Source organism: Bombina bombina, chromosome 3 (assembly GCF_027579735.1).
Source record: "Bombina bombina isolate aBomBom1 chromosome 3, aBomBom1.pri, whole genome shotgun sequence".
NCBI classification, from domain to species: Eukaryota; Metazoa; Chordata; class Amphibia; order Anura; family Bombinatoridae; genus Bombina; species Bombina bombina.
In genome coordinates this window covers 113,322,216-113,347,404 of record NC_069501.1, presented here as the reverse complement: position 1 = coordinate 113,347,404, position 25,189 = coordinate 113,322,216, and the positions used below count along the sequence as shown (strand labels likewise).

The window sequence follows — 25,189 nt, the reverse complement described above, 5'->3', positions numbered from 1 at the left end:
CCTGTTTTCTCTGTAAACTTTATACTGTTGGATTGGAGCTGCGTCTCCTCGGTTTATGTATATTTCTCTTGATTACTATCAATAAAAAAAATTCAAACTCAAAAAAAAAAAAAAAAAGTATAAATTGTATTTTCTCGAATTCTCTCAGGGCTCTGCAGGTCATGTTCTGACCTTGTCAACTGAAGGTTGTAAAACCTATGTCATATTTAGTGTTTCAAATGTTTAGTGGTGCATTTCTAGGTAATAAAAAAATATTTGCGTTTGGATACATCTGAGCACTTTATTGAATCAGGCAGTATGTGATTTTAAGATTCTGTGTAGCATTATGTTTTGCTGTTGACAATTTAAATCAGAAGTTCTATAGAATCACCCTATATATTTAATTTAAAAACACTCTAAACAATATTTATTTGGAATAATGATTGAAAATAACATCTAATGTAGTTTTTTGACCAGTCAAATAATTTATTATTTTTATTCCTCATTCTTTTTTTCTTTCCTAGGACTTGTTGATGAGTTGATTTCTGTAGGAGTCAGATGTTTTGGACCCTCAGCAAGGGCAGCACAGTTGGAGGCCAATAAGAGTTTTTCCAAACACTTCATGGTTCAGCATGGTATCCCTACTGCCCAGGGGAAGTCATTTACTAATCCTCACAAGGCTTGCAGCTTCATTACCTAGTACGTTGCAGTTAGCCCTTGCATTTAATCTCAATATATTAGATGAGTTGCATCACAGACAATACAATATTTTCTAAAATGTAGCATAAAACTTTTTAAATAACGGCACTGCAATAGATCATAATGTGACTTAATGAACAGGCTAAGATAGATTTTTATATAAAGGGACATAATAGTCATATATTAACTGATCTCTTTTTATGATGAACCGCCCTATGTTCTATGTGCTTAGCTACTCCTAAAAGCACAGGTGTATTTAAAGCAAAGTATTGATTATATAAAGGTTTATTTTCTAATAATTTTTTTTTTTACAATTTACAGTCTCACAACAGCTGCACAATAGTTGCACATTAGGTTACAAATATACTGAACAGTGTTCTCCACAGAAAATGTTTCCAGCCAGGTGGAATTATGAAGTATAAGTATAAATTAGCCAGGTGGGGGCAGTATAATATTATATATATAACATTATATCATTTTCAGCTATACAAAGCATACATTAATTGCATAATTTAACATAAATGTATTTAATGATAATTTGTACAATAAAAATTGAAACATTTTAATATCTTATTTTAGCTTCATATTGGCTAAAATTTTAGCCGGGTGGTCGGTAAATTCAGTCGGGTTGTGAACATGCTAAAAAGTTCCTAGGGAGAGCTGAATATTCCTTTTTTATGCCTGGAACAATTATGACACGTCAAGGCCAGACTATTTGTTATACTCAGTGTTGAGCAATATCTTAGACCTTTATTTGTCATGTATAATCCTTATGTTAAGTATCTTATAACGTTGTAGCTCTCAATTTATTATAGCCTAGATTACAAATGGCATATTAACGTTAACGTGCGATATAAGAAAATCGTGGGTGCTTTTATTTGCACACATATTACAAGTTGAAAGTAAACACGTTTACTTGAGAGCAATCAAATTTATTGTGTGTCGGGTTAGCGCAACTGAAGATCTCGCTAAAAGGGTTAGGGATAAAAAAAGTTGCACCAAACATAATAAAAAGACATTACACTTTGCATTGCAGTGTTAATGGACAGGAGTAGACCCCTATATTAGTAATGAATAATAATAGTCTCTGTCGGAAACATACCTCTGATTTGACTACATTTTTCAGCTGACAGAGAGCCCAAAAAGCAAAATCTCTACTAAGGGTTTCAAAATGCTGCAAATTTCCTAAGACAAATATTTAATTTGCATGATTTGCAGGTTACATGATTGATTCTTGGCCTTTTTAGGGAGCATAAGGAAAGCACAATATTTACACAAAAGCCATAAATTTCATATCATTTTATGAATTTAAAATGTGCTTATCGTGCTTAAAGGACCTGTCAACACAGTAGATTTGCATAATCAACAAATGCAAGATAACAAGCGCAAATGCAATAGCGCATTTGCAAACGCTGTCAGCATTTATCATTGCACCAGCAGTTCTTCTTTAGACCGCTGCTTCTTAACTTCTCTTTCAGGTTCGCCGGAAACAAGGGGCATCAAATTCCATAGGGAGCTTGATAAATATGCCCCAAAAAGTTTAAATATAAAAAGACTGTGCACACTATTCTGCTCTTGAGTGTCCCTTTAAAGGGACACCAAGCCCCAAATTATCTTTTGTGATTCAGATAAAACATTCCATTTTAATCAACTTTCCAATTTACATCTCAAATTTGCTTCATTCTCTTGTTCACTTATTATCCTGAAAGAAAATTGGCAACTATCTGAGCACATCTAGATAGCCAATTACAAGAGACAAATGTGTGCAAGCACCAATTAGCAGCTAGCTCCCACTAGTGTAGGATATGTGTGTAGTCTTTTTCAACAAGGGATACCAAGAGAACAAATTACATTTGAAAATAGAAGTGAATTTAAAAGTGTCTTAAAATGACATGCTCTATCTGAATCTGGCAAGTTTAATTTTTACTTTCCTATCCCTTTAAACTCCTGATAGTAATGCAGTTAGGGATGGGTGAATGTTTCTAAAAATTCGAAATTTAAAACGAATTTTGATACATTCGTTCGTTCGAATCAAATTTCGAATGTTTATATAACATTCTAACATTCTATTTTCGAATTTTCGTTTTCAAATTTTTCAATAAAATTTGAAAATATTCGTTCGAATAATAGAATGTTTTAGCTATGTATTCATTCAATTTCGAAATGTAATATTCGAATTCGAATGTGACATTCAAATTTGAAATAGTATTTCTAGTCTACAACTGTGTTTAATAAATGTGACATTCAAATTTGAAATAGTATTTCTAGTCTAATACTGTGTTTTAAATGTGATATTCGATTCGAATGTGACAGTCGAATTCAAAATAGTATTTCTAGTCTAATACTGTGTTTTATAAATGTAATATTCGAATGTGACATTCGAAATAGTGTTTCTAGTCTACAATTGTGTTTTATAAATGTAATATTCAAATTCGAATGTGATATTCGAATGTGACATTCGAATTCAAATGTGACATTCGAATTCGAATGTGACATTCGAATTCGAATGTGACATTCGAAAACTGTAAATAACATTCGAAAATCGAATTTTTAAGAATATTCGTTCTTATCAACATTCTATTATGTAAATCGAATCTCTACAATAACATTCGTTCTAACATTCGAATTCGGATATAAACACATTCGCCCATCCCTAAATGCAGTATGGCCCAAAGATCACAGTTTACTCTACATTCTATGCTGCTATTTAATTGGTGTTTAGGTGCAGAAATGCCGTACAACAGGTATGAATATAACAAAAGGTTCATGACATACTCAGTAACCCAGCAAAATCAACCACAAGTGAATGCTTTTCTTTTACTGACCAATAAGCAATAAGTAAAACTTGTTTTCTATTTTGGGTGACTTTTTCAATAAGTGCCGACTTTCCAGCACTTGTGGTGAAAGCTAATGGGTTAAAAACTGAGAGAGATCTCTACATGGCTAAAGATAAAGATGAAGCGTGCCGAGCCGTGCAGCAGCTTACACATGTAAGTTATTTTATTCACTTTATTAATATCACTCAGGGGGCTATAATATTTACAATGAGAAATAAGCCTATTGGGTGCATGTGCTTGATTGACAGTCTATGTTTGCTCTGAAATCAGCACCAAGGGCATATAAAAGGCATTGATACTGAGTAAAAGTACATTCTTTTTATAAGAGGGTTATATCAGTAACATTGTGCTAGAGTCAAATACGTTTTAGACTTGTTAAAGGGACATATTCACACATGCTTTATCATCTCATGTAATTAAAGGGATATAAAAGTGCAAGAAAAAAAAAGCTCGGATTTTTTTAGTTTATTACGCACTATGGCTTGCATATAACTTTGGAGCACTATCTCACTCTCCATTTAAAGCAGGTATCAAGTCCTACAAAAAAGTGTGGGAACTCACCAAGACTTCCACGCTCCCTCACAAATTCACAATTAATACTTTTAATACTGTACTCCCTCACAATATATATATATATATATATACACACACACACACATATTTATGTATGTATACACACACACATATATATATATATATATATATATATATATACACTTTATTAATGAAAACAAATTAAATCCAATAAAGGGTTTAATAGCTGCCTTTGGGCCTGAGAATCCTCCTTTGTTAAAGAGTCTCTCCCATTTAAAGGGACATAATACTCATATGCTAAATCACTTGAAACTAATGCAGTGTAACTGTAAAAAGCTGACCAAAATATATCACCTGAGCATAGGGTTGCCACCTTTTGCCCAGAAGATTCCTGGACACTTTTTAAATGGGGGTGAAGAGAGTGTGGCTGAAGGGGCCTGCCATCAATGGCCTCAATAGCAAGCGGAATGGACCGAGGCAAAACAGGAATGGAGAGCTTTGATACAAAAGCACTGTCAATGAAATATCCCGCAGCACCGGAGTCAACAAGAGCCTGAGTGACTATGGAGGAGTCCACCCAGGAAAGGACAACCGTGACCAAAGGTTTCTCCTTAAGCGGTTCCAGGGACGAGGATAAACCACACAAGGTCTGCCCCCGACAGGACCTTAGGTGTGAGCGTTTCCCGGCCGTGTAGGGCAAGACTTCAAAAGGTGGCCTTGTAACCCACAATAGAGGCAGAGCCCCTCCCTCCTCCTAAAGGCCCTCTTCGCCATGGAGAGACGCGTGAATCCCAACTGCATCGTCTCAGCAGTACCTGGTGACTCGGGACCAGGAGGCATGGGAGGAGAGGGAGGCATGGGTGGGAACGAACACGTAGGAGACAACAGAACAGGAGATTTCCGCAAGCGCTCCTTGAAAGAGGGCCTCTCTCTAAGTCTGATGTCAATTAGGATAAAAAAAGACACCAATGCCTCGAGATCCTCTGGTAAATCTCTGGCAGCAACTTCGTCTTTAATCGCATCAGAGAGCCCATGAAAGAAGGCAGCAACAAGGGCTTCATTGTTCCAACCTACCTCTGCGGCAAGCGTACGGAACTCAATAGCATACTGAGCAACAGATCTTGTACCTTGCTGAATGGACATGAGTCGTTTAGCAGCAGAGGAGGAGCGAGCCGGAACATCAAATACCCTTCGAAAGGAGGCCACAAATTCAGGGTAATTTGAAATCACAGGTTTGTTAGTCTCCCACAAGGGATTAGCCCAGGCAAGAGCTGTGTCAGAGAGTAAAGAGATGAGAAATCCCACCGTAGCTCTGTCAGAGAGAAACGCCTGAGGTAACATCTCAAAGTAAATGCTCACCTGGTTCAAAAACCCTCTGCACTGAATAGGATCGCCTCCATATTACTGAGGTAGAGGTGCAGAACCGGACATGCTCCTGGTAGGCATAGGTGCAGCAGCAGAAACAGGAGCAGCCATCACTTGCAGGACACTTTGGTCCAAATGGGCAGTGCGAGTCAGCAGGGTTTGCAGGGCTAGTGCAAATTGATCCAAGCAGTGATCCTGTACATTCATCCTGGAAATGATGGCAGGTAAAGGTGGATTATTAGCACCATCAGGATTCATGGCCTTGCGTAATGTCAGGGTGCCAGGAATCAGACTGAGACGAGAAGTGCAAAAATAATCACACCTTTATTAATAGCAAAAAATAAAAAAAAGTCCACAAGTCAAATAACAAGCCAGGAGTCAAAACCAAAGCTGGTAGTCAGACAAGCCGAGTCAGGAGCCAAATCGAATAGTCAGACGAGCCGGAATCAGGAACAAGGAAAACAGCAGAGTAAGGAACAAGCCAGGGATCAGGAACCAGGAACCAGGAAGGACGTCAGGCAGCCAGGTAATACACAGGAACTCTCACAAACAGGTCTGAGACAATGCAAAGGCAAACCATACTGAACAGAGGCCCTTTAAATAATAAGTGATGACATCACAATTCTGAGACTGCATCCTGTCTCACATGGATGATGCACACCAGTCTGGCCATAAAAGGAAGTGCAGGAAATGAGCAGCATCCCCCACAATGCACCATAGACAGGAAGAGAGGTGAGTAAAATGGCTGCCAGCAGCACATGGCAAACACAACAGGGAAAACAAACCCTGACACACATTTCCATATGATTTCCCAGACTCCTTTTCTCCATTGCAAACAAAAATGGTAGTTCAAGTTGTCTGTGGGAAATGTGAAAATGGGCTGTAATCTGTTGAGGAGAACTATCTCCAAAGATGTGGGACACCGATGGGCAAGTTATGTTCAGAATTATAAACTATTTCTGACATTTACTATTGAACATAGTCAAGAGTGAAAATGCTAGGGGCCACCTTTAACGTTTGCTGAGCCCTGGGGAAGACACATGTGTGGGCTCCCTCAATCTAGCCTCCTTGTTCCTCTCCTTTTGTACGGCCTGCTCCTGTCCCAACATTTAGTGTTTCCTATATAAAGAATAAAACTATATATTACACCTCTTGATACCATAATACTTCTTCATTGACTACATACAGGATGTACATTGCACCTTCTCATACCCTCACCCCTGACAGAATGAACTCCCCAAATTCCAAGGCCTAGGGTGGGTGCCCAGAGCCAGACTGGGAGTGAAAAGCAGCCCTGAAAATTTTTGAAGTCCAGCCCTATTTTTTGTTAAGTTTGTACAATGCACACATTTTTTTTCAAGAGATTACTGGGATACTACTACACTCAATATTTTGTTTTCAGAATTAAATTATATTAGTTTATAATATAAAAAAAAATCCAAATTGTTGTTATATAGATACTCTATAACCCAATTTCATTGATGACTCTCCTTCACAGTGTGAAAATTATTATCCATAGTGTGATCTGGAGAAGACACTCAAAACAGTGTCACTTTCTCTCTCAGTGGCACTCAACTAGATACTAGAAACCATTCAAAGGAGGGCTAGTAATTAGTATATGATCTAAGTAATAACACAGGAAATATTTTGTGACCTTTATACTTTTAGCTCAGTGGAGAAAAGAGAGGAGATACAGCTGCATCAGGACCCCACCACCACCACCACCACCACCCAAAGGGACAGTAAACAGCTTGTAATTACAAGATATTTGTGTTGTCTTGATATAGAATAACATAACCGCAAAGCCTTAAAAACATTTATTAAAACAAATTAACATCCTTTTTACTGATTTTTTCCCCCCAATTGCAGTCTCCACCCAATATTTGATTTATTTGCATGAGCCAATCTGGGCTTTAGTCCACAGGCAACAAGGCTAGTGACTGTCATAAAGTTAGTATAAAGCAATTTGTTTGCTGTTATTATATGATAAAGCCAATAGGGGGACATATATATAGCAGAGTTAGACTTGAGAAGTCAAGAATTAGAAATTTCTTAATATTCCGAGCAAATTTTTTTTTCTCCATCTTGTTTATCAAGATGGAATCTCATTTTTTGAGATATGTGTTGTCATGAGATGCAGGACATATGCAGGACACAGCAATGATGGTACAACTCTATTTTATTACAGAGCATAGCAATACACATCCAGACAGGTTGATTGTACTAAACTAACTGCGACACAGACACCGGACCTAAGCCCCGCCCACAAGCTAGTGACATCACATCCTGCTCTCATCACATCTTCCCCTTTTTCAAAGGCAAAGCATACATTCGCATATATTAAATAACAAGGTACACCAACAGGGTATACAACAACATTTTGTTTTAGAACATTATAAAAACAGATAGATTAGAAAACATGAACAAATAAATTACATCCTGACTTGGACATCGGGGTAGACTACCCTAGTCCACAGTGACCATGGGATTATTCTGCCCATACTTCCGGTCACTGTTCTAGCTAAAGTCAGTCCCTGTATCGGGCCGGAAGCCTCACCACTCTTCCGCTTGATGTAACTTTGCATGAACTGTCCTCTGATACAGAAGATGGTGAACAAGAGTCTGCTGGAGGCAAAGATATATCCCCGCTATGATCTTGCTGAGGGGAAGGCACCTCTCTTAGAACAGGGGATCCCACCGGCGGTGGTACTGAGGTATCCGGTTCCAGACTCTCAGGTACAGGCTGAAGATGTCTTCGGTTACGGCGTGTAACCGTCCCTCCCTCTGTAAGGACTGTGTAAGACCTTGGTTCTGGAGAGCGGCCCACTACCGTAGCAGGCGTCTTCCATTTCTTCTCATCATCCAGTTTAATTCTGACACTTTGGCCCGCTTTCAGTTCCTGTAAAGGCCTGACAGAATGTCTCCTGTCGTAGAAGAAACGATAACCCTTTTTGGCCTCTTCATCCCTCCTAAGGACTTCGTCCCGAGGAACAGGGCCAGGCGGCTTGAAGACACCCACTGAGGGTAAAGTGGTGCGAATCTGGCGTCCTAGCATCAGCTGTGCCGGGCTAAACCCGGTGGCTTGAATGGGCGTCGCCCTGTATGACAAGAGGGCTAGGTACGGTTCAGATTGCTTTAGAATGAATTTTGTTGTTTGAACTGCCCTTTCAGCCATTCCGTTGGCCTGTGGATAATGTGGACTTGACGTGGAATGTACAAAATCATATTCCCTGCTGAAAGCACTGAACTCTGTAGAAGCGAACTGCATGCCATTATCACTCACCAGCTCCATTGGAATGCCCCAGCGGGCGAACAGGCTCTTCAGGCGAATGATAACGGCCTGACTTGTGATATCATTCAGGGGTGCTATTTCCAAATACCTGGAATAGTAGTCGATAACAACAAGAAACTTTTTCCCGTGCAGTTCGCACAAATCAGCAGCTATTTTCTGCCACGGCCCCGCAGGCAGCGGAGTAGACATTAAGGGCTCCCTTCTCTGAGTAGGCCGGCGTTCCCGGCAAAAGGCACATTTAGACACGTGATTTGCAATGTCGGAACTGATCCCAGGCCACCACACAGCTGTAGCTGCTCTTTCTCTGCACTTTGTAATGCCTAAGTGGCCATCGTGAATCCTGTTTAACATCTCCTTCCTCATGCTGACAGGAATTACAATACGGTCTTGGAACAGCACCAACCCCTCCAGCTCCGTGAGCTGTGACCTCTCTGGCTGGTAAGCATTTAAAGACATCCAGGCTGCCCGGCTCTCGGGCCAGCCATCTCTTATGTACCTTATAACTTCTTGCAGATCTGTGTCCAAATATGTCTCTTTCTTTATCTCTTCCAGTTTCCTTGAGGAAATGGACTTAGAGGCCAGAACTGAATCAACATACACTTTTACATCCGACTCTGTGGAGGATTCTTCAGCAGCAGCCAGCGGGAGCCTGGACAGTGTATCTGCCACAACCAGCTGCTTCCCCGGCACATGCACTGCCTGAACATTGAACCTGAGCAGTCTCATTAAAAGTCTCTGGCATCTCAAGGGTGTTTTGTCGATGTCATAAGAATTGATAAGAGGGACTAGCGGTTTGTGGTCAGTTTCCAGACTAAATTTCTCCAAACCCACTAGATAACGCTGAAAGCGCTCACAGGCCCAAACTGCAGCCAGGCACTCTTTCTCAATTTGAGCGTATTTTGACTCCGCAGCCGTCAGTGTGCGGGAACAGTAGGCGATGGGCTGTAGTTTGTTGTCATTCAGCTGCAGGAGTGCAGCCCCCAACCCATAACTGCTTGCATCAGCACTAACCACAGTCTTTTTTGAAGGGTTGTAGAACCCCAGCACTGGGGCAGACCCCAGCAGGGACTTAGCATGCAAGAACGCTTTTTCTTGTGAGGGTCCCCAGACCCAGGCAACATCTTTCTTAAGCAACTCTGTGATAGGGTGTAAAACTGTAGATAAATCTGGAAGAAACTTGCCCACGTAATTCACAAGGCCCAATATCTGTCTCAGCTCATGTACATCAGAAGGGCTTTTCATCTGTTCGATAGCCCGAATTTTCTCGGGGTCCGGCTTGATGCCATCCCCGTTGATGATATGCCCAAAGTAGCATAATTCAGTTTTCCTAAAATGACATTTTTCTTTATTCAGCTTCAGCCCAGACTCTTTGATAGCCTGCAGCACACAACTCAAACGCTGATCATGCTCCTCCACTGTAGACCCATACACTAGAATGTCGTCCATGACGACTGCTGTGCCCACGTGGCCACTCAGGAGAGAACTCATTTCCCTTTGAAAGATCTCAGGAGCGGAGGATATCCCAAAGGGAAGTCTGCAGAAGCAGAACCGACCTACCGGAGTGATAAAGGTAGTCAGTTTGCGGCACTTTGGATCCAGGGGGATCTGCCAAAAGCCGCTAGAAGCGTCTAATGTGGAAAAGAACTTCGCCCCAGCCAACTTCGGGGCTATATCTTCCAACGTCGGCAGCACAAATCTCTCCCTCTTCACTGCCTCATTCAACCTTTTCAGGTCCACACAGATGCGCACCTTCCCATTTTTCTTTGCAACTGGAACAATGGGGGCACACCAATCAGTTGCTTCAACAACCTCTTCAATAACCCCCATAGACTTCATGCGCATGAGCTCTTTCTCCACTTGAGGCATGAGCGGGAACGGAATTCTACGAGGAGTAGAAATACTGTATGGGACTGCATCACTTTTAAGTGCTATACGGACAGGTTTGCAGTTCAGTAGGCCCAACTCGCCAAACATATCTTCAGAGACCTCATTCACTCTGGCCACAAGGCCCAAGTCACAGGCTGCTTTTCTGCTCAATAAACTGTTAACACACTGACCTCGGATCACATGCACCCACATGGTGAACTTTTTTTGTTTGTACTCACAGCTGGCGAGAAATTTCCCCACACAATCAATGCGGCCACCAGGACTATGGACGTTTGTCGTAACCTTCGCCAGCTGGGGCTGTCGAGGCAGTTTCATAAATTCAGCAAAAGACATTACAGTGATATCAGCTCCTGTGTCAATCTTAAAATCAACATTGGCTCCCATTACAGTAAAAGTAACTTTCCAATCTTCCTCTGAGCTTGTCCGTTCCACAACAGACCCCACAAAAGACACTTCCTGACCCTCCTGGTCACTGTCCACCTGCATCTCCTTAATGTATTCAGTTTTACACACCACTTCAAAATGGCCTATTCTGTTACATTTTCTGCATCTTTTATCTCTGGCCGGGCATATGGCACTCTGATCATGAGCCCGGTAGCACCGTGTGCATCGGCCATGTTGCGCCCATCCACTTCTAGGCCTTTCCAGTACTTTTGATCTACCGCTCACACTGTGCCTTTCACTAGTAATTTTTCTAGACTGTTGCACTTCATCCACAATACTCTCAGACCTCAGATCAGCACTTTGCTTTTTCACCAGTTCACTCTGGCGGGCCATCCTAATAGCCCCTTCTAACGTTAAATCAGGCTCTAACTGCAGCTTCAGGGAGACTTCAGCATCTGCAATTCCAATAACTATTCTGTCTCTGATTTGCTCTTCTTTAGCAACACCAAACTCACAGAATTCAGCTAATTCATACAGGCTGCGCACAAATGACTCCACAGATTCTCCCACACGCTGATTACGTTTGTGAAAACAAGCTCTCTCATGAATCACATTTCTTTTGGGCACAAAGTGGGCACTGAGTTTATCCATAACTATATCAAAGTTAACTTCTTCCCCTTCTTGAAAAGTAAAAGCATTGAACACTGGCTCTACATCTTTCCCCATGGAGTATAAAAGAGAATTAACTTGTACTTCACCACTCTCCTTGTTCAGTTTGGATGCAATCCTGAAGCGCTGAAACCGCTGACGCCATGTGGGCCAAGCTGCAGGCTGAGAAAAATCAAAAGGCTCAGGTGGGGTAAACTTTGACATTGCAATCGATCAGGAACAGAAGCGCAGTCCAGAACTTCTGACACCATGTCATGAGATGCAGGACATATGCAGGACACAGCAATGATGGTACAACTCTATTTTATTACAGAGCATAGCAATACACATCCAGACAGGTTGATTGTACTAAACTAACTGCGACACAGACACCGGACCTAAGCCCCGCCCACAAGCTAGTGACATCACATCCTGCTCTCATCACATGTGTAACCACAATTCAAGGCACCGTGTGATGTGCAAGCAATTAAGAAAACTGTGTTATGCTTCCTTATATACAAAGGACTCCATTTATCAAATGTTGAGCGGACATAGTTGGACATCGCTGCAGGCGGACAGCATATACTGTCCACAGTTATCATTGCACAAGCATTTCACCAGAAATGCTTGTGCAATGCTGCCCCCTATTCACTGGCGGACAATCAGCCGCTAGGAGGTGCTGTCAATCATCCTGATCATAGCGGATCAGGATGATTTCAATCTGCCACCTAAAAGGTTGGAGACAGGTTAAGGAGCAGCGGTCCTCCAAAGTAGCATCTGCTGCTAGATAAATGGAGCCCATAAACTGACCAGAGTTAGATGAAGACAATCATCTATTGTATATTTCTTCTAGGACTGGACATGTCAAGCTTCCATGGAAACCTTTATTGTTGAAGAGCGTCTGGAAGGCCAAGAAATGTTTGTATGTTGGTATTTTGTATTTAAAGCTGTTGTCTTTTCCTATGAAGCTTACACTAAGTTGTGTTTCAAATGATACTTAAAAATAAAGGATCAGCATTTTAAAAACAGAGAATAAGCACCTCCTACTTTGTCTTACTACTACTGAGGGCCTTAAAAGAAAAAACACTTTCCAACCTATTATTATTTTAATACATTAAAGTTAACCTGAATGTCCAGTAACAAATTAAAGAGTGACATAATTATCATTGCCTTGTCTACAATCTAGAGATGCATAATGGATATTTAAATTATCCTGTGGGAAGAGAGATCCAAGATAAATTGTTAACATACACTAACATTTTTATAACCAATCATAATTTATTTTAATGCTTATTGGCTGATAGTTATCAATACTTTTATCTATCAGCCAATGAGAATGAGCAGGAAGTAACTATCAGCCAATGTGCATTATTATGGAATATACAATGATACTACTGTTGTAGTTTCAATTTAAATGTAAACAACTTTATTTCCAATCGGCTAGATTTAGAGTTTTGTCGGTAACGACCCAAAAAGCTAACGCTGGCTTTTTTCTGGCCGCACCATAAAAATAACTCTGGTATTGAGAGTCCACATAAAGGCTGCGTTAGGCTCCAAAAAAGGAGCGTAGAGCATATTTAACGCAGCTTCAACTCTCGATACCAGAGTTGCTTACGGACGCGGCCAGCCTCAAAAACGTGCTCGTGCACGATTCCCCCATAGGAAACAATGGTGCTGTTTGAGCTGAAAAAAAACCTAACACCTGCAAAAAAGCCGCGTTCAGCTCCTAACGCAGCCCCATTGTTTGCTATGCGGAAACACTTCCTACGTCTGCACCTAACACTCTAACATGTACCCCGAGTCTAAACACCCCTAACCTTACACTTATTAACCCCTAATCTGCCGCCCCCGCTATCGCTGACCCCTGCATATTATTATTAACCCCTAATCTGCCGCTCTGTAAACCGCCGCTACTTACATTATCCCTATGTACCCCTAATCTGCTGCCCTAACATCGCCGACCCCTATATTATATTTATTAACCCCTAATCTGCCCCCCACAACGTCGCCTCCACCTGCCTACACTTATTAACCCCTAATCTGCCGACCGGACCTGAGCGCTACTATAATAAAGTTATTAACCCCTAATCCGCCTCACTAACCCTATAATAAATAGTATTAACCCCTAATCTGCCCTCCCTAACATCGCTGACACCTAACTTCAATTATTAACCCCTAATCTGCCGACTGGAGCTCACCGCTATTCTAATAAATGTATTAACCCCTAAAGCTAAGTCTAACCCTAACACTAACACCCCCCTAACTTAAATATAATTTTAATCTAACGAAATTAATTAACTCTTATTAAATAAATTATTCCTATTTAAAGCTAAATACTTACCTGTAAAATAAATCCTAATATAGCTACAATATAAATTATAATTATATTATAGCTATTTTAGGATTAATATTTATTTTACAGGTAACTTTGTATTTATTTTAACCAGGTACAATAGCTATTAAATAGTTAAGAACTATTTAATAGCTAAAATAGTTAAAATAATTACAAAATTACCTGTAAAATAAATCCTAACCTAAGTTACAATTAAACCTAACACTACACTATCAATAAATTAATTAAATAAAATACCTATAATTATCTACAATTAAACCTAACACTACACTATCAATAAATAAATTAAATACAATACCTACAAATAACTACAATGAAATAAACTATCTAAAGTACAAAAAATAAAAAAGAACTAAGTTACAAAAAAGAAAAAAATATTTACAAACATAAGAAAAATATTACAACAATTTTAAACTAATTACACCTACTCTAAGCCCCCTAATAAAATAACAAAGCCCCCCAAAATAAAAAAATGCCCTACCCTATTCTAAATTACTAAAGTTCAAAGCTCTTTTACCTTACCAGCCCTGAACAGGGCCCTTTGCGGGGCATGCCCCAAGAAGTTCAGCTCTTTTGCCTGTAAAAAAAAACATACAATACCCCCCCCCCAACATTACAACCCACCACCCACATACCCCTAATCTAACCCAAACCCCCCTTAAATAAACCTAACACTAAGCCCCTGAAGATCTTCCTACCTTATCTTCACCATACCAGGTTCACCGATCGATCCAGAAGAGCTCCTCCGATGTCCTGATCCAAGCCCAAGCGGGGGGCTGAAGAGGTCCATGATCCGGCTGAAGTCTTCATCCAAGCGGGGCAGAAGAGGTCTTCCATCCGATTGAAGTCTTCATCCAAGCGGGATCTTCTATGGTCATCCATCCGGAGCGGAGCGGCAGGATCCTGAAGACCTCCGACGCGGAACATCCATCCTGGCCGACGACTGAACGACAAATGACGGTTCCTTTAAATGACGTCATCCAAGATGGCGTCCCTCGAATTCCGATTGGCTGATAGGATTCTATCAGCCAATCGGAATTAAGGTAGGAATATTCTGATTGGCTGATGGAATCAGCCAATCAGAATCAAGTTCAATCCGATTGGCTGATTGGATTTGGGTTAGATTAGGGGTATGTGGGGGGTTTGGGTTAGATTAGGGGTATGTGGGTGGTGGGTTGTAATGTTGGGGGGGGGTATTGTATGTTTTTTTTTTACAGGCAAAAGAGCTGAACTTCTTGGGGCATGCCCCGCAAAGGGCTCTGTTCAGGGCTGGTAAGGTAAAAGAGCTTTGAACTTTAGTAATTTAGAATAGGGTAGGGCATTTTTTTATTTTGGGGGGCTTTGTTATTTTATTAGGGGGCTTAGAGTAGGTGTAATTAGTTTAAAATTGTTGTAATATTTTTCTTATGTTTGTAAATATTTTTTTCTTTTTTGTAACTTAGTTCTTTTTTATTTTTTGTACTTTAGATAGTTTATTTCATTGTAGTTATTTGTAGGTATTGTATTTAATTTATTTATTGATAGTGTAGTGTTAGGTTTAATTGTAGATAATTATAGGTATTTTATTTAATTAATTTATTGATAGTGTAGTGTTAGGTTTAATTGTAACTTAGGTTAGGATTTATTTTACAGGTAATTTTGTAATTATTTTAACTATTTTAGCTATTAAATAGTTCTTAACTATTTAATAGCTATTGTACCTGGTTAAAATAAATACAAAGTTACCTGTAAAATAAATATTAATCCTAAAATAGCTATAATATAATTATAATTTATATTGTAGCTATATTAGGATTTATTTTACAGGTAAGTATTTAGCTTTAAATAGGAATAATTTATATAATAAGAGTTAATTAATTTTGTTAGATTAAAATTATATTTAATTTAGGGGGTGTTAGTGTTAGGGTTAGACTTAGCTTTAGGGGTTAATACATTTATTAGAATAGCGGTGAGCTCCAGTCGGCAGATTAGGGGTTAATAATTGAAGTTAGGTGTCGGCGATGTTAGGGAGGGCAGATTAGGGGTTAATACTATTTATTATAGGGTTAGTGAGGCGGATTAGGGGTTAATAACTTTATAATAATAGCGGTGCGGTCCGCTCAGCAGATTAGGGGTTAATAAGTGTAGGCAGGTGGAGGCGACGTTGAGGGGGGCAGATTAGGGGTTAATAAATATAATATAGGGGTCGGCGGTGTTAGGGGCAGCAGATTAGGGGTACATAAGTATAACGTAGGTGGCGGCGCTTTGCGGTCGGCAGATTAGAGGTTAATTATTGTAGGTAGCTGGCTGCGATGTTGTGGGGGGCAGGTTAGGGGTTAATAAATATAATATAGGGGTCGGCGGTGTTAGGGGCAGCAGATTAGGGGTACATAAGTATAACGTAGGTGGCGGTCAGCAGTTTAGGGGTTAAAAAATTTAATCGAGTGGCGGCGATGTGGGGGGACCTCGGTTTAGGGGTACATAGGTAGTTTATGGGTGTTAGTGTACTTTAGAGTACAGTAGTTAAGAGCTTTATGAACCGGCGTTAGCCCAGAAAGCTCTTAACTACTGACTTTTTTCCTGCGGCTGGAGTTTTGTCGTTAGATGTCTAACGCTCACTTCAGACACGACTCTAAATACCGGAGTTAGAAAAATCCCATTGAAAAGATAGGATACGCAATTTACGTAAGGGGATCTGCGGTATGGAAAAGTCGCGACTGAAAAGTGAGCGTTAGACCCTTTTTTTAATGACTTCAAATACCGGAGGTAGCCTAAAACCAGCGTTAGGAGCCTCTAACGCTGGTTTTCACGGCTACCGCCCAACTCTAAATCTAGGTCAATGTTTCTTGTAAAAAAAAAACTGTAACTGCAAAATAGAAAAACACAATATTTTTAAATTCCCAGTTTACTTCAGTAAAACATTTTTTTTATATAGATAATGATTATGATTTTATGGTTATCATTTTACAGTGTATGGGGTTCACTGATGGTACTTCCCTTGCCCCCATGCCAGTGATATGGTTTAAGGAACCGCAGACTGGTGGGAACATTGCTTCAGAACTGCCAACTGTAAGTAGATTTTGCTCAGTAGGTTTCATTGCTGAGGGTTCTTTATACATTCATTAATCATTCCATTTATTCCATTTAATAGATTTCTGAAACAATAGCAAAGAAAATCCAAAACACTGTTCTCCATCAAGCTATAGATGCTCTGAGACAAGAAGGAGTACGTTATACAGGTAATAAGAGAATCATAAAGGGCAAATGTAATGCGTATGATGGATGAATGCTGGACACTTTCTAATTTACTTTTATTATCAAGTTTCCTTCATTCTCTTGGTATCTTTTTTTGAGCAGCAAGGACAAAAGCTCGGGAGTATGCCGTGTGTATGAAACACTATATAGCAGCAGTTTTGCAAGAATGTTATACATTAGCATGGGCACTAGACAACAGTACTATTTCCTGTCATGTAGTGCTCCAGTTGCTACCTAGGTGTCTCTTCAACAAAGAATACCATGGGAACAAAGTAATTTTGATAATAGAAGACAATTGGAAACTTTTTATTAAATTGTAAGCTCTGTCTCAATCATAAAATAAAATGTTTGGGTTCCATATCCCTTTACTACATAAAAATCTACTATTTGAACCAGCTCAGTGTTTGTTGTGAGATATATCAATGTATATATTTTTCTCAGGTTGCTTTTGAAGGAGTTTGTCACAAATAAATGCTAAATAATATTACTTAAATAAAAAATGACTTCACTACGCTGATGGTTTTATTTTATTTTTTATGATCAGGTGTGCTAGGAGCACGGGTAATGCTGACTGTTCACGGTCCAAAGGTTCTTGGGTTCAAATGTGGTTTTCAAGACATGGACAGCCAGGTATGAGGATCTAAATAGATACATACTGAGGCACTGGCTTATATTCATAGGCGGTCTTGAGGGTGTCAAGGGGCCTCATTGTAAAGAGAGGGATGTTCGAAATTCATTGTGTAGTTCTTCATCTGATTTCTGAGGCACTTTGTTAGTGGGTATTGCTGCCGTTACCATCGATAGTTGCATTAATTTCATGTCAAACAAGAACTGCTAGCAGTGCAGAAAAGCAAGGGGTGTCACTACAGGGGTCTCAGATCTCAAATGACACAGGGGGGGCTGGCAAGGATAGGGTGCCACCTGAATCATGTCTGGCCCCTCTGTGTGCCCCCTGCAATAAAGGGCTCACAGTCTAAGGAAAGTGTATGGATTTCCGTTTACAATATGGTGGCTAGGTTTCCAAAATGTCTGACAAAGTATTACTTTATAGAAAAACCTGTGAACATATTTATACAGGAAGGGTATGCAAGTACATATCCTCTGGGCCAGACTAATCATTTCAACTGCTTCCAAAATCATTTAAGTATATGTGAAATATTTGCATGTGATATCTGTTTTATTATGGTAAAGTAGACTCGCTGGATGGAACAAAATGTGTCGTCATGGGCTAGCAGTGAGTATACTGGGTGTTATAGAGGCATGTTTTTTATGCCCGTCATGTAGAAATCATACAGACTCTACTGCCCCAGTGAAGCACCTGTTTCACTATTTCAGAGCTATTTCAAAGATTCTCTTGATTGCATTTTTTTTATTATTTCAAGTTTTTTTCCCCCCATATGTTAGAGTGTTTAATAGAGGGAGTATTTTTTTTTAATTCCTCATATTAGTACTTTTCCTTATGTCAAATGCTGTTAAATATAAACCACATGAACAACTGTACTTGTTTTCCCCTCATAGAATTGGAAAATTAGAAAATTGCTTTGTTTATCCCCTTAACGACCAGTGATGTAGCAAGCAGTGAGACTGCGTTATTTCAGGAGGCCTGCAGGAGGGAGGGTATAAAAGTGCAAGACCCGTGCTATAATAGGCAGGAAACCCCTAAAAGACCGGCGATGTACAGGGTACATCATGGTCGTTAAGGGGTTAATTTAAATATTTTATCCAATTGATAGAATTGAAAACCACAGCATGTGATATATGCAACACAAACAGTTTAATATGCCTAACAGTAGTAATATATTCCTGCAGCTCATATTTTCACGGCTGAAGAATGATCTGTACGAGGTTATCCAAGCCGCAATAGACAACAAATTATGCAGGTGTTTGCCTGTGTGGAGTCAGGGCAGTTATGCTGTTTCTTTGGCATTATTGAGTGGGAGTTATCTTGAGAAAAAAGAAACAAATGGTAAGACCACCTTTAAAAAAAAATACAATATATATATATATATGCAAATTTAATTTGATTAATTAGTTTATTGTGCAATGCACTGCAAGATTAAAGGGACACTCAGGTCAAATTAAACTGTCCTGATTCAGATAGAGCAGGCAATTTAAACCAACTTTCAATTTACTTCCATTAACAAAATGTGCACAATTTTTTATATTTACACTTTTTAGTCACCAGCTCTGACTGAGCATGTGCAAGAATTCACAGAATATACGTATATGCATTTGTAATTGGCTGACGGCTGTCACATGATACAGGGGGGCTGGAAATAGACATAACTTTAACATTTATCAGAAAAAAATCTACTACTCATTTGAAGTTCAGACGAAGGCCCTGATGATCGAAAGCGCTACAAGGCGGCAAGATATTCAAAGGGATCCGCCGCTTTATCGAGCAAGCTTGTCGGAATATTCCAAGCTCTTAACATACTGGCGTCGCCGAGAGGCATTTACTATATATGCCATTGGCCGGCTATGCTGGCTTTGGCAACACCCAGCATTGCTGACCATATTGGCGATGTATAGTAAAGGATCCCTGGATTAAAACTGTCTGTCTATCCGCTAATCCTAATACCCCTAAACCGAAGTTACCCACGATCGCCAACTAACACTAAACTAATAAACATCTAAACCGCCACATACCCACCACAAGTTGCTAACTATTAACCTCTAAACTGCCACATACCCACTGGAATAAACTAACTATTAACCCCTATGTATCTAACTTTAAACCCCTATGCCGTCACATACCCACCGCAAGTACTATCTATTAACCCCCTATGCCGTCACATACCCACAGCAAGTACAATCTATTAACCCTATCTATTAACCCCTTTGCCGGCACAAACCCACCTCAAGTACTATCTATTAACCCCCTATGTCGCCACATACCCTCTCCACTACTATCTAACCATTACCCCCTATGCCACCATAAACCCCAAATGCAAATTAACACCTAACCCCCCCTCTAAACTAAACCACCTAAGTTAAAAATATGTTTAATAAAGCTAAGTAAAATTTAAAAAAAGCCTAAACTGAAAAAACCCAAAAGAAATCTAACACCTAACCACCCCCCTCTGCCTCTAAAATAAAGTTCAGAATTATGTGTTGTGCCATTGAAGACCTATAGGTAAATAGATTTCACATCTTCCATTACCATTTGATATACAAATGTGTAAATGGCCAGTAATAAAAGTGTTTAGGTGTTGTCCAGTTTTTCTGTTAACATAATATATGACTTTTTTTTTTTTTAAAAGTGATAGCGATGCCAAGTGCGATATGCAGAAACGATAAGGCCATCAAGATAGGTCTGTACTTTTTCATGTGTCTGTATAATCTTGTATTTGTGCAAAACAATTAGATCAACATGAAAATACTATTCTAAAGAGCTTTATTTGGGCAAAATAACACGTGTGGCACTGCGGTTGAACAGATTTTAAAGGGACACTGAACCCACATTTTTTCTTTTGTGATTCAGATAGAGCATGACACATTTTAAGCAACTTTTTAATGTACTCCTATTATCAAATTTTCTTCATGATCTTGGTATCTTTATTTGAAAAGCTTGAATTTTAGTTTAAATGACGCCCATTGCTGATTGGTGGATAAATTCACCCACCAATAAACAAGTGCTATCCAGGTCTGAACCAAAAAAAGCTTAGATGCCTTCTTTTTCAAATAAAGATAGCAAAAAAATGAAGAAAAATTGATAATAGGAGTAAATTAGAAAGTTGCTTACAATTGCCTGCTCTATCTGAATCACGAAAGAAAAAAATTGGGTTCAGTGTCCCGTTAAGATTAACGGGTCTAAAGACCGCTGCTCCACAACCTGTCCGCCTGCGTATGCTGTCGGCATTTATCGATGTGCGGCGGACATGGTTCGCTATAGCGGATCATGTCCGTCCGCACAATGATAAATGGGGGCCTAAGACTTTTTTTCAGCACCAATTCTGCTTTTATATGATGGACATTCCTTTACTTGTTTTTGAATTAAGATATAATGCAATAAAACAAAACAGCTTTATATAAAAAAAAAATGTAGTAGCCAGCTTCCCCAACAATTCAAATAACAATTATATATACAGTATATTCTCAAGCTTGTTAAAAATATTTTAGATACCCTAAGTGGTATAAGATACCATTTCAGCAACAGTTTAAAGTATGACTCCAACACAGTAGTGTGATAGGGCACCTTTTTTGTAGAAATTATAGCTTTCTCCAACTGTCCTACAGAAAAAGACATTTAACACCCCAAACATATATTTGCTAAAAGTACGCGCCTTTGGTAATAAAATGTAACAGAAAATGCCTTCACTCAAAAGTTTACCCTCAAAGAATTATGGCAAAAAACACATTCGTGTTTTATATTGCTCATACTGACCCATGTTTGATTATGAAGGTTTTTGTGTGTTTGCTTGAGAACCATGTGAGGGGCAGACTTGCATATAGTTCAGGTGCAGGACCTTATGAACTGGATGGCTTGGATCAATAGGGATTTTAAATTTACCATTACATTTCTAGGGGTCAATTTATCAAGCTCCTTATGGAGCTTGATGCCCCTTGTGGACCGCTGCTCCATAACTTGTCCGCCTGCTCTGAGACCGCGGACAGAAATCAACCTGATCAAATACGATCGGGTTGATTGACACCCCCTGCTAGCGGCCGATTGGCCGCAAATCTGCAGGGGGCGGAATTGCACCAGCGGACATGATACGCTACATGATGTGCAGCGGACATGATACGCTACATCTTATCAAGTCCACTTGCACTTACATAAATATACCCCCTAGTATTCAACTTGACTTGAATGTGCTAGGGCCTGATTAGAGTTCCTTAGGAACCATAAGGCACAGCATGCCTACTGGGCCGTTTAAAGAGAATCTGGTTCCCAAGACAAAATTCCAAATGCGCCCCCCTCACAGATTCTAAAATCCCCCTCCTAGACCTTGCATGTCACTCTGTCATTTAGAAGTCAGCTCCAAAGCAGCAGTGCACTACTGGGACCTAGCTGAACACATCTGGTGAGCAAACAACAGGAGACAAATGTGTGTTGCGGGCAACCACCAGTTAGCTCCTAGTAGTGCATTGCTGCTGCTAAGGGTATGTACATATGCTTTTCAACAATGGATACTAAGAGAACAAGAATAATAGAATTGTCTTAAAATTCTATAGTGTATCCTGAATTATGAAAGTTTAATTTTTACTTTCATATCCCTTTAAATATGTAATTTTTCTATTACAATGTTGTTTACAAATATATTGATATTATCTAAAAATATCTTTATCTTTTACTATTTCCCTTTAAATTCTTATATAGACAGAGATATGCACTCACAGACAGTAATAGACAGAGACATTCACACACAGGCAGTAATAGACAGAGACGTGCACACACAGGCAGTAATAGAGAGAGACATGCACACACAGGCAGTAATAGAGAGAGACATGCACACACAGGCAGTAATAGAGAGAGACATGCACACACAGGCAGTAATAGAGAGAGACATGCACACACAGGCAGTAACAGACAAAAATGCACTCACAGGCAGTAATAGAGAGAGACATGCACACACAGGCAGTAATAGAGAGAGAGATGTGCACACACAGGCAGTAATATAGAGACATGCACACACAGGCAGTAACAGACAAAAAAATGCACTCACAGGCCGTAATAGACAGAGACATTCACACACAGGCAGTAATAGAGAGAGACATGCACACACAGTCAGTAACAGACAAAAAATGCACTCACACTCAATAATAGGCAGATACATGCACTCACAGGCAGTAACAGACAAAAAAATGCACTCACAGGCAGTAATAGAGAGAGACATGTACACACAGGCAGTAACAGACAAAAAAATGCACTCACAGGCAGTAATAGAGAGAGACATGCACACACACTCAATAATAGGCAGATACATGCACTCACAGGCAGTAACAGACAGAGACATGCACACACAGGCAGTAATAGAGAGACATGCACTCACAGGCAGTAACAGGCAGAGGCATGCACACACAGGCAGTAACAGACAGAGACATGCACACACAGGCAGTAACAGACAAAAAAATGCACTCACAGGCCGTAATAGACAGAGACTATCACACAGGCAGTAACAGACAGAGACTGTCACACAGGCAGTAATAGATAGAGACATGCACACACAGACATTAATAGGCAGATACATGCACACACAGGCAGTAATAGACAGAGACATGCACACACAGACAATAATAGGCAGATACATGCACACACAGGTAGTAACAGACAGAGACATGCACACACAGGCAGTAACAGAGAGAGACACGCACACACAGGCAGTAACAGACAGAGACTATCACACACAGGCAGTAATAGACAGAGACATGCACACACAGACGTTAATAGGCAGATACATGCACACACAGGCAGTAATAGACAGAGACATGCACACACAGACAATAATAGGCAGAGACATGCACACACAGGTAGTAACAGACAAAGACATGCACTCACAGGCAGTAACAGACAGAGACACGCACACACAGGTAGTAACAGACAGAGACATGCACACACAGGCAGTAACAGAGAGAGACACGCACACACAGGCAGTAACAGACAGAGACTATCACACACAGGCAGTAACAGACAGAGACTATCACACACAGGCAGTAATAGACAGAGACGTGCACACACAGGCAGTAACAGACAGAGACATGCACACACAGGCAGTAACAGACAAAAATGCACTCACAGGCAGTAATAGAGAGAGACATGCACACACAGGCAGTAACATACAAAAAATGCACTCACAGGCAGTAACAGACAGAGACATGCACACACAGGCAGTAACAGAGAGAGACACGCACACACAGGCAGTAACAGACAGAGACTATCACACACAGGCAGTAATAGACAGAGACATGCACACACAGACGTTAATAGGCAGATACATGCACACACAGGCAGTAATAGACAGAGACATGCACACACAGACAATAATAGGCAGAGACATGCAAACACAGGTAGTAACAGACAAAGACATGCACTCACAGGCAGTAACAGACAGAGACACGCACACACAGGCAGTAACAGACAGAGACTATCACACACAGGCAGTAATAGACAGAGACATGCACACACAGACGTTAATAGGCAGATACATGCACACACAGGCAGTAATAGACAGAGATATGCGCACACAGACAATAATAGGCAGATACATGCAAACACAGGTAGTAACAGACAGAGACATGCACACACAGGCAGTAACAGAGAGAGACACGCACACACAGGCAGTAACAGACAGAGACTATCACACACAGGCAGTAACAGACAGAGACTATCACACACAGGCAGTAATAGACAGAGACGTGCACACACAGGCAGTAACAGACAGAGACATGCACACACAGGCAGTAACAGACAAAAATGCACTCACAGGCAGTAATAGAGAGAGACATGCACACACAGGCAGTAACATACAAAAAAATGCACTCACAGGCCGTAATACACAGAGACTGTCACACAGGCAGTAACAGACAGAGACTGTCACACAGGCAGTAATAGATAGAGACATGCACACACAGACATTAATAGGTAGATACATGCACACACAGGCAGTAATAGACAGAGACATGCACACACAGACAATAATAGGCAGATACATGCACACACAGGTAGTAACAGACAGAGACATGCACACACAGGCAGTAACAGAGAGAGACACGCACACACAGGCAGTAACAGACAGAGACTATCACACACAGGCAGTAATAGACAGAGACATGCACACACAGACAGTAATAGACAGGCATGCACTCACAGGCAGTAACAGACAGAGACAGGCACACACAGGCAGTAACAGACAGAGACATGCACACACAGGCAGTAACAGGCAGAGGCATGCACACACGGGCAGTAACAGACAGAGACATGCACACAAAGGCAGTAACAGACACAGACATGCACACACAGGCAGTAACAGGCAG

General features: G+C 40.3%; 2 protein-coding genes across 3 annotated transcripts in view; one reads left to right on the top strand and one right to left on the bottom strand.

The window, feature by feature from the left end:
- The window catches only part of LOC128652233 (trifunctional purine biosynthetic protein adenosine-3-like), a 124,017-nt gene that overhangs the window by 19,975 nt on the left and 78,853 nt on the right, over window positions 1–25,189 (top strand). Inside the window, exons 3-9 of the mRNA XM_053705171.1 lie at window positions 504–678; window positions 3,557–3,668; window positions 12,479–12,547; window positions 16,928–17,026; window positions 17,109–17,196; window positions 17,757–17,842; window positions 19,022–19,178. Coding sequence (XP_053561146.1) covers window positions 504–678; window positions 3,557–3,668; window positions 12,479–12,547; window positions 16,928–17,026; window positions 17,109–17,196; window positions 17,757–17,842; window positions 19,022–19,178 — 786 coding nt within the window. The remainder of the gene's footprint in view (window positions 1–503; window positions 679–3,556; window positions 3,669–12,478; window positions 12,548–16,927; window positions 17,027–17,108; window positions 17,197–17,756; window positions 17,843–19,021; window positions 19,179–25,189) is intronic.
- Window positions 1–25,189, bottom strand: part of DNAJC28 (DnaJ heat shock protein family (Hsp40) member C28) — a 128,135-nt gene that overhangs the window by 66,662 nt on the left and 36,284 nt on the right. The window lies entirely within an intron of this gene.